Source organism: Magnolia sinica, chromosome 1, assembly GCF_029962835.1.
Source record: "Magnolia sinica isolate HGM2019 chromosome 1, MsV1, whole genome shotgun sequence".
Classification (NCBI taxonomy): domain Eukaryota; kingdom Viridiplantae; phylum Streptophyta; class Magnoliopsida; order Magnoliales; family Magnoliaceae; genus Magnolia; species Magnolia sinica.
The window spans coordinates 2,114,188-2,128,414 of NC_080573.1; the positions used below are offsets into that span (position 1 = coordinate 2,114,188).

At 37.9% G+C, this 14,227-nt stretch overlaps 1 protein-coding gene across 4 annotated transcripts in view; it reads left to right on the forward strand.

Moving 5' to 3' along the window:
- Positions 1-14,227, forward strand: part of LOC131236414 (myosin-1) — a 35,989-nt gene that overhangs the window by 13,406 nt on the left and 8,356 nt on the right. For all 4 annotated transcript variants that reach the window (XM_058233567.1, XM_058233559.1, XM_058233550.1 and 1 more), the window contains 3 exons: positions 992-1,069; positions 7,838-7,996; positions 8,683-8,886. In XM_058233567.1, coding sequence (XP_058089550.1) covers positions 992-1,069; positions 7,838-7,996; positions 8,683-8,886 — 441 coding nt within the window. The remainder of the gene's footprint in view (positions 1-991; positions 1,070-7,837; positions 7,997-8,682; positions 8,887-14,227) is intronic.

A 14,227-nucleotide genomic window follows, 5' to 3' on the forward strand; every position in this document is an offset into this window, starting at 1 on the left:
CAATCATCCTCGATGAGGAGTCTCGAACATGAGACCTCCTGCTCTGATACCGCTTTGATGCAAGACAACTAACCACTTGCTCTAAAAGCTCGAACTGATAGAGCGTGGTGAATCAATTCCTTTATCTCATAGCCTAGGCCCCACATCCCATGGGTTAGGTCCTCGGCTGAACCCCCCTTGTGGGCCCCACATCACATGGGTTATGCCTCACACGAGCTACACGCCTCATACGGGCCACCCACCCCGAGCGTGCTCCTGTATCCCACAGGCCACCCCACTCGAGCCAGGTGTGAAAATGGTCTTGCATTATTGCTTTTGTGCTGTTCTTTCTTCCCCGTGGTGTCACATGTGATTCTGCAACAAGCTGATGTCTCGTGGGTGGTGCCTTTCCGATTGAGGGACATCTTAGATCTTGGGATGTTGGGGTTGGGGGAAAGTTGTGGAAGAAGAGGTGGAGATTGGCCCTCCTTGTGTGTCTATGGACTATTTGGATGGAGAGGAATTCCCGCTGCTTTGATGATGAGAAGAGTTTGGTCAGGGGGGTATTTTTTTTAGAGTGATCCAGTGTGTTAACTGGGTTTGAGCATTGCTGCTGGTATCTTTTGTTTCTTTTTTCTTCTGTTGCCGTTGTCTTTCTGGTTTTCTTTCTTGGCCGTCACCTGATACTTTTTTTTATCACCTTTCAAAAAAAAAAAGGGGCTTTTCAAATGGGTATCAGTGGTTGCAGGCTCTGGATGGGTCTAGGACATCAATTGTTAATTGCTAACTGTATGAGAAGAATCAATTCTGTGCTTGGTGTTTCAGAAGGTTTCTGCATCTCACGATTTTCTGTGATTGTTGATTTGGAAAATGTCTTCTTCTTCTTTTTTCTTTTCCCCTGAAAGTGACTGACTCGGATGATTAATTGCACATATCAGGTTTCTTTTATTTGTTAATATGATAATCTCATGGTCAGTATAGCGCCTTAGTGCACCTGTGATTTCTATTGCAGGAGTACAGCCAAGATGGAATTGATTGGACAAAAGTTGATTTTGAAGACAACCAAGAGTGTCTCAATCTCTTTGAGAAGGTTTGTTTCTTATAACATATCTTTCTACTTTTTGTTATATATAGATATCCAGTTCCCATCCTTCAGAATAATTAGTAATTTATAATTGTTTTCTTGCTGCTTAGTGCTTAGGACTATATTGTTGCAAACCAGAATAAAGAGATGTCTTATCTGTGACTGACAGTCAATGTCTCATTTTTGTCTGAATACTTTTGTGTCTTTGAAGCAATCAATTCTAGGTAATGCAGTTTTATCTTATACTTCTTTAACTAAAATAAAAATATTAGTAAAAATTCATTACTGCCATTTAATTCATTTGATGTTTGGAAAACACTACTACCGTTTGTAATCATGGATGTAAGACAGATGAGCAGACAGGTACAATGTGATAAAGATGGCATTTATGTGAAGAGATTGAGGAAGCATGGTTTCTTTCTTTCTTTCTTTATATATATATATATTTATATATAGGGAAATATATATATAGGGAAATGCTCACCTGCACACCAGTTCGCACGGAGCTGGTGCGAACTTTTTTGAGAACCCATCATACATGATGTGGATCCAAAATCTGAACCGTTCATGTGAAGCAGCACCTTGTGAAGCCCCTGGGCCCAACTTTTACTTTGATTTAAAACTTTGATGGGCCATGAAAAATGAAAACAGTTTCCTCCCTTGATTTGCATTTCTCTTTGCTATGGCCTACCGGAATTTTAGATCAGGGTGAAAATTTGTCACATAGTGTTTCATGGGATTCCGCATCACATGGACCGTTCAGATTAGACACCCATGACATGTGTGCAAAGGTGCGCACGTGCGTAGGTGTGCAGGTGAGCATGACTCTCTCTCTCTCTCTCTCTCTCTCTCTCTCTATATATATATATATATATATATATATATATATATATATATATATATATATATATATATATATATATGAATAACCCACTTTATTAAGGCAAAAGACCCAATACAACCGAGCTACATTGATGAGCACAAAATACACAAATGACCTTACCACTATCTCCACAAACTGACAGAAGACCACAACACTGAAACTTCCCTCTCAAGGAACATCAGCCCTGGAATCTTCAATAACCAGATACCAAGGCTAGCACCTTGTTTTTGGCAGGAAGGGTCCACCTTGCCATCTGCACTTCTAGGCAAAAGGACGAACAGCAACTGATCTTCGGTTCTCTAGTCAAGAGAACATCCTCAATCGATGTCTGCAAAACGGCAAGGGTATTTGCCGCCCAAAGCCACGATATGACTTTTTTGGAGTTTCCTTCTAAAATCACCGGAACCAGATTGCCATCAAACCACAACTTTAGCCATTCTCCACAATGCCAAAACCTCCAGGAAATTGGAGTCTTGAAACCAATAGAACCCGATAGAGTAATGCGGTCTGACTGATGCTATCATGTGCCGCCCCCCCTGATTCCAGCTGGTCTAGGAGGGTTTCCCAATCAGCATCCATCAAAGTTGGCTTGCTGGAAAAGAAACACAGGGCAGCTGCCATCTGGGCTTGGGCTATTTTTGGACATCAGAACCTCATCCCAGTTACTTTGCAATGCTGCCTGAAACTGTCAATCTGGGACAGCCCTAGCCCCATCCCCTGAGATGACAGAAAATGATCCTGGAGACCACTGGACAAAGATCGAGACACTAAAAATCCGCTGGCTGCGCTCCATCTGCAATGACCACAGAAAACAGTTCCCCACCATCTGCCACAATAATTGGCCCAACGGATTGTAGGCCCCTGTGTACTAACTCGCAATAACACCTGTGGCAATTTTAGGAAACACCCAAGCAATATCAAATCTAAAATGGACAGCTGACCAAACCTCCCCCGAGAAGTTACAGTGAATCAAAAGATGGTCCACTGACTCAGAAACACAGCAGAGTTGCATCTGCTCAGCATTGACCAACCCCTCAATTTCAGGCGATCTTCCATCAGAAATTTGTCCCAACACATCATTCACACGGAACCCTTAATCTTAGTAGGAACGGGAGAGGACCAGATTTTGCCAAAACTATAACCCTGCGATATGCTGCTGGCAGCCACAAAGACAATCAGCCGTGGCCTTTACAGAGAAGATCCCATTAGCACTAGTTGTCCGCAATCTCTGGTCTTTGCTGTTCACCAGGATATCCACTGAGGTGAACATTTTTGGTAGACAAGCCAACACAGGTATCTCCTCATCTTTGAGGTCCCTGCGAAAAACAGGACTCTGCACTACAGCTCCCCCTCTACAATTGATGCACTGAGCCATGGAACACCCAGGATTGGAGGCAATCATAAAATGGATGGTTATTTCTCTGCAAGCGAAACTTCTAGGCGCCAAATATCTTCCCAAAACTGAACCTGTGAACAGTCTCCCAAACAGAAACACTGATTCGAGCAAAACGAACTAGCCTAGGACCAGGAGATACCCAGCCATACGAAAGATCCCAATCTGCCACCTGCCGCATTAATGTCCCACCCATTCTCCTCTAGTCCATATTTAGCAGCAAGTATGGACTTAAGAAGAGATGGATACCCATGACCCAGGTGCCCCACTATGCCATGAAAGTGTTGTCGACCAGTCGAACATTTTTAATGCCTAGAACCAATGTTGTCAAAATCCTACTGTTTACGATTTATGTTTTGAGTAGAATCTTAAGAAAAACGATTTGAATCCCACCTTGAATCCTTCTTTAGATGAACCTACGATTCTTTGTTTTGAATCCTACAATTTACTATTTAAATTGTACTTGTTCTCTTTTGTTTTAAGTTTTACCCGGCTTTCAGTCTTTGTTTATGAATTGGTGGGGGCTTTAAGAATTGTTTAAAAGAGGCCAATTATTTTATTATATATTTTTTAATAAGAGATTACATGATGGATATTTAATATACTCTTCAACGTTAAATTGTTTTACATTTTCTTATGATTTCTTACTTCTTAATTGGTTGAAACACCAATTTGATGTTCGACTTCTTTGGAATGCTGCCTTTCAAGAAAAAAAAAGAAAGAAAAAAAAGGGACTTATCTGGAATGTTTCTATTGATGTTTACAATCATGTTAACCTATATATGATCTCTTAAAAAATGGTGACCTATGTATATTGTGATAATGATGGTTAAAAATCAAAATATCCTTTTTCGTCGGTCTAGATAATTGAATGCCACTTTTCCAATGTGATTCTAATCTTAAGAGGGGTAAAAAAAACATAAATTATTAAAGGGTTCCTGATGAGGACATCACGTCATGTACGCCCTTGCGTATTTATCAGAGGAGGCGGGCTGCACCGATTTCCCTGTGGCTAGGCAAGTACCCGTGATCGTGCTGAAGACCACATGTGCATGTGCGAGTATCTGGAAGACTCCACACCGGGAAGATGCACATGGGTTGCTTTATGAAGTAATCCAGACTGTTGGATTGGAGGGACGCAACGATCGGGCCATTGGATCACATGGATCACATGATCAGGCCATTGATCATTGATCGTCCACATCAGTTTTAGACTTTATTATATTTTATGATTTAATTTTTGATTATTTTATATTTGGACACATTATGAGCGTTTTAGTTGATTTTATTTAAACTAGGGCTATTTTCGTTAAAATTCACGAGTACCCGTGATCGTGCTGAAAACCCCATGTGCATGTGCGAGCATCTGGAAGACCCCACATTAGGAAGATGCACGTGCTTCTTTATGGAGTAATCCAGACTGTTGAATTGGAGGGACGCAACGATCGGGCCGTTGGATTGCATGGATCACATGATCTGGCCATTGATCATTGATCGTCCACATTAGTTTTAGACTTTATTATATTTTAGGATTTAGCTTTTGATTATTTTATATTTGGACACATTGTGAGTGTTTTAGTTGATTTTATTTAGACTAAGGCTATTTTCATTAAAATTCACAAGAAGAGGATTATTGTAAATTTTGAAACTTCTTGGATTTATAAAAAGAGGGGGGCATGTGACATCTCTCCCATTGGATTTTGTGATAAAAAAAGAGAAAAGCTCTTGCTTTCTTCTTCTCTTTTCATGTGATTTGAAGATACTTCCATACGATTTGAAAGGAAGATTGGTGCAACGCTAATATTCATCAATGGAGGTGCGAGGTCTCCATCTATCCCCACACCATCTTCTCTTTTCTCCTCCATCCAAGTGTTTTCTTCGAGTTCTTCATTCTCCCATCACAGATCTTCGTCTTCTCACAAACCCAACTTTCCCATACCCATCCATAATCCAAACCCTAACCGACCTAAACTCATCCACCCCACGCCGCATGTGTGACCGTATGGCCATACGTGTGAATCCCACCTTGCTCCCCTGTTTTGGTTCCTCATCATCATTATATCAAACCCCTTTCTTCCATTCCTGAAACCCTAACCGTAAACCTAAAATTCCTAATTTTCCTACTCTCTCAAATTACCCAAATCTAAATTTTCACCCTAGGTTGTATTAGGTTTTCTATTCTGAAATAGACTATACCCAATGCTAATTGGGTGTCCCTACATCCATTAGATCCTAGTTTTTTTTTTTTTTTTAAAAAAATAATAATAATAATAATAATAATAATAATAATAATAATTTAATGATCTTGTGTTACGATATTGGTAGCCTAGGCTAAGATTACGCATGATGCTCTTTTGATTTTCATGATATTTGTGATGATTATAGCGATTTTTTTTGATTTTTTTTTGGTTAAATATCTTAATTCGGCTATTTGTTCTCACACATTAATTGGTTCATGCATCGGTCCTGTGCCAGTTCCTCTATGCTTTTTAAGGTAAATTTCTTGAATGACAAAAATAAAGGACAAGAATCATCTAATACTATCTTGATATGGAGGTATAATGGTGCATTTGGATGGGAAATGGATGACTGATGGTTTTTTTTTTCCTGATTTATTTATATTTTGCAGATTTTCTTCGTTTTTATAAGAAAATAGTAAAAAATCTTATGATTTAGGATATGATTTGCGATTTGATAAGATTCAAACCTTATTATGATTTGCGATATGACAATGATTTTGACAATATTGCCTAGAACTCTGCCAGTGGTTGGCTTGCATACTTGATGCCACACCACTAGATGGAATTTTTGAGAATCCTCCCAATTGTTAAGCAGGAGCTGTCTCTGAATAGATTTGATGCTGGCAAAAATCTTCATTGGACACTGCAAAAAAGAAAAAAAAGAAAAAGAAAAAAAGGGTAGCTAACATGCCTTGACAAGAGCTAGCCTGCTGCCAAAAGACAGGAATTTAGATTTTGAAGTCGCGAGCCTCTTGCAAAGCTTATCCATGACCCCTCCCACACCTCAGTCCCCACTCTACCACTCACCACCAGAATCCCCATGAGCTTCAACAGGAACTCCGCCACCCTGCATCCAATGGCATGTGCAGTTGACAAAACCGTATTTCTATCCAGGCCAATTCCTGTGATGCTGCTTTTGCTCATTTTAACCCTTTGCCCTGATATTACTTCAAAAACAGTGAGAATGTCTCTAAAGTTGCAGGCATCCCTCTCCGAACCATCTGTGAACAAAGCTGTGTCGTGGGCATCCTGGGCATGAGATATACTAAGACACGAGTTGCCAAAACACCTGCCACCAATCACAGCGGTGTGCATTCTCAACAAAAGAAAACAAGAGCAGGGATAGAGGATTGCCCTGCCTCAACCCTTTCTCACCCTTGAAGAAACCTTTAGCTATACCGTTAATGAGCAAGGAGAACCATGATGAGGAGATGCACGCCTTGATCCACCCCTGCCCAAAATCAATGCATGAGATAAATTTACAGATTGAATTTCCAGTTGACGCGGTCATACGCCTTCTTGAGGTCCACTTTGAGAATAAAACCTGGCAAAGCAGAATTCTTGTACTCGTCAGCAGCCTCATTTGCAACAAAAGGACAATCGAGGAGGCATCCCCCCAGAATAAAAGCATTCTGGTTGCATGAAGTAACAGAGGAGATTGCCTTCTTGGGATGGGACACGAGAACTCTAGTATCTTGTTAAATCTGTTAATAGGGCTGATTGGCCTATTAGTCAGATACGAATTTAGACCCCATCTTGTTTAGGATCAAAGAAATAAATGATGTACCCAACTGCTTACAGAATGAGACCTGAGAATAGAAGAAGTCTGAGATGACCTCAAAAACACCATTCTTAACCACTGATGGATCACTTTTGGAAGAATGGAAGAGGAAATTCATCTAGTCCAGAGGCACAATCACCTGGAGCATAAATAACTGCTGCCTCGACCTCTGACTCAAAAAATTCCACTTCTTGCCCTCCTGCTTCCTCTGAAGAGATTGTCTCAAACTGAATCCCATCTGCAAGCAGCCTAAACTCACACTCCAAAAAACTTGAGCAGGAGTTCTCAAAATGGGAGCAGATGTTCTGCTTATCGAGAAAAATCTGAGATCCATTGTTAGTTGCAGACACACAATTAGGCCGGAGTTCTGATCCCTTTTCAACCATTTATTGCTGGACAGTTGAATAAGCTCCTCAGGACTCTGGGGTGGGTTCCTTCGCCAGAAGCTTCTTGTCTGACAGTCCCCCTCTTCTTCCTTTTGATATCCAGCAACTTCGACTGGAGATCTTGAAAGAATACTGTATATTTCATCTCTAGTGGGGCTTGTAAGCTTTATCCTTTGTTTCATGTGTGTTTCATTTTGCGTGATTGCAAGAATACTGTTTAGTGATTCGTGGCCATAATTAAATTACATTATAGCATGTGCAGCGTGTTTATTTTGTTTCATTTGAATGATATTGTCTTTTATGTATTGCAGAGACCACTTGGCCTATTGTCTTTGTTGGATGAAGAGTCCACTTTTCCAAAAGCCACTGATTTGACCTTTGCCAATAAGCTTAAACAGCACTTGAGTGTTAATTCCTGCTTCAAAGGGGAAAGGGGAGGGGCTTTCAGCATTCGTCATTATGCTGGAGAGGTTGGTTATTCTGATTGCTCAGTTTCTCAGGAAGGTTCACAAACTTGTGGTTTGGGTTCAACTTGGCGTCACCAGATCATGATTTTGGCAAGTCAATATTTTGACATGGCCGACTTGCGATTTTCCGATGTGACGTTATGAACCTGAAATATTGGTTGATAGATGTAGAATAGCGTTAAAATTTGTAAAGGATGCAATTAAGTGTAAAAAAAAGGTTACAGAACTCTGAAAATTATGCAAGTTGGGACGTATAAAATGGGAGAAATATCTCAAAATATCTTCAGAAAATAGCAAAGAATGAAAAATTACACATTTTAACCATCCATATCCATTTAAGATAGAAGAACATGTAGAGCTCTGCCACATTGCTTTGGTTTTCAGTAATGCCCTCTTTTTTGGCAATATCATGTTCTCTTTGTAAAACGATTTGACTCAGTTACATTCTTAAAAAATGTGTTATCTTTAGCTTGGAAAATTATTGTAGGAATTTCACATGAATGTGATCAACATAGGAAACTGGGGACTTGCTGTCATTGTAAATAAGGGCAAGAGGTGTCTGATTCATTACAACTTTTCACTCGGCTCTTGTGTGAGCTTTGGAGTCTGCAAACCTTTTTTTTCCAGGTCAATCAGTCATTGTTACAATGTGAGTTTGCTTCATATGACTAACACGGGAGTATTATCAGGTTTTGTATAACACAAGTGGCTTCTTGGAGAAGAACAGAGATCCTCTGCCCTCTGATTCTATCCAGCTTCTCTCATCATGCAGTTGCAAACTGCCTCAGTTATTTGCGTCAAACATGCTTAATCAATCTCAGAAGCCAGTGAATCCACTGTGGCGGCTAAAGTCTGCTGATTCCCAAAAACAAAGTGTCGGGACAAAATTCAAGGTAAAGGGTGCTTGCTTATGTGTTTCTGAACTAAAGGGGCATTATTATGATAAAAATGATATTCATAATTATGTTTTAAACTGAAAGACCTCTTTGTATCATGTTACACTTCTAATTATTGATGATTTCTCTTTTGTAAAACCTTACATATGCACCCATGGAAATAAAATTGTATGAGATATAATTGTTTAATGAACTTTTTGTTTCTTTTATTTGAAACCGAAAAGTCTAAAGAAAATGGGTGATATGTATTAATGGCTTGGGATATGGAAACATGTATCGATATCGTAAATAAAACATGATCTGTTGGACGAAAGCAGTGGTATTATATCTAAGATGAGTTCATATAATTCAAATATCATACAGTGGAAGTAATAAAACACAACAATACATCCAAAAACTAAACACAACAAAGAAAAAAACTTTTCCTCAATCCTACAGTTACGAGGCAGCCTGAAGTTGTCATGCATCCATCCATCTGTATATACATCAATACTTACATTCATCCATTTCCAGACATGCCTGCCTACCTACATCCACCATCCATCCACACACACACACAAGAAATAATTTATGAAACGACTTAATTATGTTTTCAAAATAAATGTATTTTTCTTAAATCTTTAATTTTTATATACTTCAAAATAATTATTTTGAAAAAAAGGGAATATTTGCGGCTTATAGAAAGATTGATAGACTGCACTCATGAGTAATATACATTTTTTCACATCAATCAACACCCATCAATATCAATGTTCAAAATAAACAGATTTTTTTTAATAAAAATATTTTTAATTTCAGTAATATAATTTTTTCAGATCAATCAACACCCATCAATATCGATTTTCAAAATGAGCAGTTTTTTTAATAAATATTTTTAATTAAATAATTAAAAAATATTGTTTTAACAAGCAAGGAAAACTTGTGACCAATTGATTGATCAGCTACCATTCACATATCAAATTTCCACACATGGAATCTTATTTCAAGGGTTAAAAATGGAGAAAGTTATGGCTCCAATTTTCTCCATTTTCTACCACTCAAAATTTGATTTTTTTCCTCAAATGCATATCCATACATGAGAATCATATATAGACATGGATTTCTAGTGCAATCCATGCTAATGTGTCTTTAAAAAAAAAGGACTCTCTGTTTTTTTGTTTCTTTTCTTTTCTTTTTCACCTTAGATTTTGGGCCTATTTCCGCTTTCAAGCTGTGATTTTTAAATACTGCAAAAGAAGTGGTCGAAATCACTGTAGGAAGAGATAACACCCCCCCCCCCAAAAAAAAGAAAAAAGAAAAAGAAAAAAAGAAGAAGATGAAAAGAAGAAAAAAGAAGAAGAAGAATTGACATAGGCAGATCAAAAGACTCCTGCTCAAAGATTGACAGGCGTGCTCCGATTCTGATTTTCTTGTGTGACCATGGATCGCGCTTACAACTTATCCAAAGAAGCCAATTCCTTGGTCTCTTCTTTTCACTCTGCTCTTTTCATTTGAATGAAACTTTCTTAGTAGGTCATTTCTACAACTTCTCAAGGGCTTGTGGAGTTATGCACTTCACTCGCTCTCGTGAAACATGATCTTTGGTTCATTGGTAAAGGAGGTTTTCCAAAACCTCGGGAGACATGGCCCAACTCTCATGTGAATGGCTAGCTTTGACTAGAGGGGTTAGTGCAATATCTCGGGATATCCAAATATCGTGAAATATCAACGATATTATCGATGCCATCGTTAATACAATGTAAATTTTATTTTACACCTGTTATCTTTATGCTGACTCAACAATAATGATTGCATTGGCAATATCTGGAACACCTGCTTTTTATTAACATTTTAAAATATAAGCTTCTTGTTCTCGCACCTACACTTGTTGCTGCTTCGCTTCATGCTTCTTGCTGACATTTTCCCCCATGCTGGCAAGGTGAGGAAAATGTTAATATTATTTGTCATAACAATGAGAAGGATGGTGTAGGAATACCTTTTTAAAACCTTCAGAATTGAGTGGGTGTTGAGTGGCATGTTGATAAGCTGTACTGATGGGTGGTTTGGAGGGCCATTTTTGCCGAACGAAACAGTGTGTGGAAGATGGGAATGCTCGTTGATTGTAATCAGCCTACATAATGGATTATTAGATAGTGCTTGATTGTAATCAACCTATGTAATAATGTATTACATCACGTCTCTAGGAGTTTTGTGCTCTCATTGTTTGTCCCAATTTCGGATAGGAGGGGTGTGTCAAGTTGGTAGGTGGCGTCAAACTTTTGCCAAACCTTCTATTATGATTCTGGACAATATGATGATGATGATGATCACTAACAACATGCTAGTTTGTTGGAGTTTATGGAAGGGAGGAGTCTGATGATTTTTTATAATAGACATTTCAATGGAGCACGTTAAAAGAAATATTATGTCTATGATTATCATTTGCGGAGATTAGGCGAGAACTTAGGAGCACTTCTAAATTGGATACTTTCAAGATTGTAATGGTGCAATGGATGGTGTGAGGGAGGTTCAAAGCTAAAAACTCTATGTAAGCCTTCTCTCTTGGGTACCTTAATGCTTAATTTTGATGGTTGATCTTTGGAAAATTAGTGTCGTGCTCATAGTGGGTTTAGGGTATAAGAAGGAATGACATAGGCATGACCCATGGTGTTTGCTAATTAGCGTTGTCAAAATCCTATGATTTATGATTTACGATATACGATTTTAGTCAACTCTTATGCAAAACGATTTGAATCCCAACCTCAAATCCCTTTTTATATGAATCCTACGATTCTATGATTTGAATCCTAGGATTTACGATTCAAATCCCGACTTATGATTCAAATTATACTTGTTCTCATCTACTTTAAGCTTCACTTGGCTTTCATTTTATGTTTTTAAATTGGTGGGGGCTTTAATAATTGTTTAGAATGTGAATTATTTTCATTTGTTCTTTATAAGCCGATTAAATGATATATATTCTCTTCAACGTTAAATCATGTTTTTTTTGTGTGTGTGTGTGTGTGTGTGAGTGATTTCTTACTTAATTGGTCGAAACACCAAATTGATGTATGACCTACTTGTAATGTTTTTATGGATGCTTATGATCACTCTAACTTATATGTATTATGGAATGATTTTAGAAATCAAAATATCTTTTTTTTTTTTTTTCCAGTCTACAATATGAAAGGCCGCTTTCCCACTGCGATTCTACATCAAAAAAGGCAACAAGAACATAAATTATTAAAGGACCCTTGTATGTTTTTTAAAGGGAAATTTCATGGAAGACAATAAATGAAGGAATAAAAATCCTATAACGATATCATGACTTGGTATTACTAAGTGCAAATTGATGGCAAAAGGAAGATAAGTTAAAAAAATATTTCTGATATAATTTTCATGTTTTTTTCCAAAATTTTAAAAATCTTACAATTTACGATATGATTTGTGATCCAATACGATTCAATCCCTACTACAAATTGTGATACGATAATGATTTAGACAACATTGCTCTCCAGCATTGTGGGATTTGATGTTGCATAAATCTTGGATGTTTAGGAAGGTCAAGGTATTGTCCGGCCTTTAGATGCTGTCACTTTCATTATTGAAGGGAACTCTATTAATGCCATCAAGTGCTTTTGAGGACATGGTGGACATGGAAATTAGCCTCTATTATTTCTGATATTTGGGATTCTGTAGGCTTTAATGCATCTCTTTTATAGAAATCATAAGCTTTACACTTAGCCCCACTTACTACTTTCTTAGCAATCTTTTTAGCATTTCTATATTGTTCAAAATTTCCTTCATTTCTAGTCCCTTACCAGGCTTTGAAGGGAACTCTAGTAATGCTATCAAGTGCTTTCGAGGACATGATAGACATGGAAATTAGCCTTTATTATTTATGATATTTGGGATTATGTAGGCTTTAATGCATCTCTTTCGTAGAAATCATAAGTTTTACGCTTAGTGATGAGGGCATCCGAGCACCTACATGAGTTTATCGGAGGATGAGGAGAGTTGAGGCTCCAACCCCAATTTCATTATGATTGGATGATCATTACATGGGGCTCAATGGATCCAATTCGAGTTCTTAGTTATGTTAAAGACCCCACATGCATGGTTGTACATTTTTTAAGACCCCATAATGGGAAGATGCACGTGGGTTGCCTATTTGGAACTGATTGATGCATCTTTGGACCGTTTGGACGTCACCCAGCCTGACCTAGACCACATCTGGATGTTACAAATGTTAGACCATGCCGTTGGATATCTTGGACACATCAGTTGGGTGATTCAGACTGTTGGATATGTTAGGTGACTTGGGTTTAGGTGTACAGACACTAGTTTGCACATCCGGGCCATCAACACATTGGACCACATTCATCCAGGCCGTTGATTACGTCTGGACATACTTGTTGCACATTGGAGATAATGCTTGTGATGTGTGACACATCTTTATTTTTGCTTTATTTTTTCAGTTTTATTTTAGGCTATTAGAGATTTATGTTTGAATATTGACTGTTAATAGATTCAGACAGTCAAGAATAGTTCTAGACGTAGGGTTTGCTTAGGTTTTCTTGTATATACTTGTTTGAGACTTGAGACTTAAGATGATGGACATATTGAATGAAAATTTTCTACCTTCCTTCTTTTGACCAAGAAAACTTTCTATGAATGGAATTTGGTGTGAAGTCGTTGGAGTGATTCAAAGTTATCTTTTTTTATTCCTATCAAAGTATTTCTTTCTTCTCTCTCTCAAGCTCTCTTTTTCCATTGAATATATATATATATATATATATATATATATATATATATATATATATATTCTTTCTCAAACCCTAACTCCATCATCATCAACACAACTCATCATTGACCAAATGGACCTAGCCCCACCCGTACACCACACGGACCTGTCCATAAAGCCAAATCGCCTCCCCCTCATTGATCCTCTCTCTTCTTCTCTCTCTTCTTCTCGATTTTATAAAACCCTAACCCAAGCATTTTATAAAACCCTAAATTCCTAATTTCTTAATTTCCAAACTTAAACCGTAATCCATTCATACCCTAGCAAAGCGCAAGTGAATCTTCGAATCTAAAAGCCTTAAGAATCTATTTTGTGGGATTGTGATGTGCTCTTGAACTTGAGCTTAATTGAATATTTGATTTCTCTAAATTTGTAGTAGATTGGCTTTATTTTATGCTTTGAGTCACTCCGGTAATCTGTTAATTGATTTAATTGCATCATCCTAGGTTACGCCATCCATCCTGCATCACTTAGCCTCACTTACTACTTTCTTAGCAATTTTTTAGCATTTCTATATTGTTCAAAATTTCCTTCGTTTCTAATCCCTTACTAGGC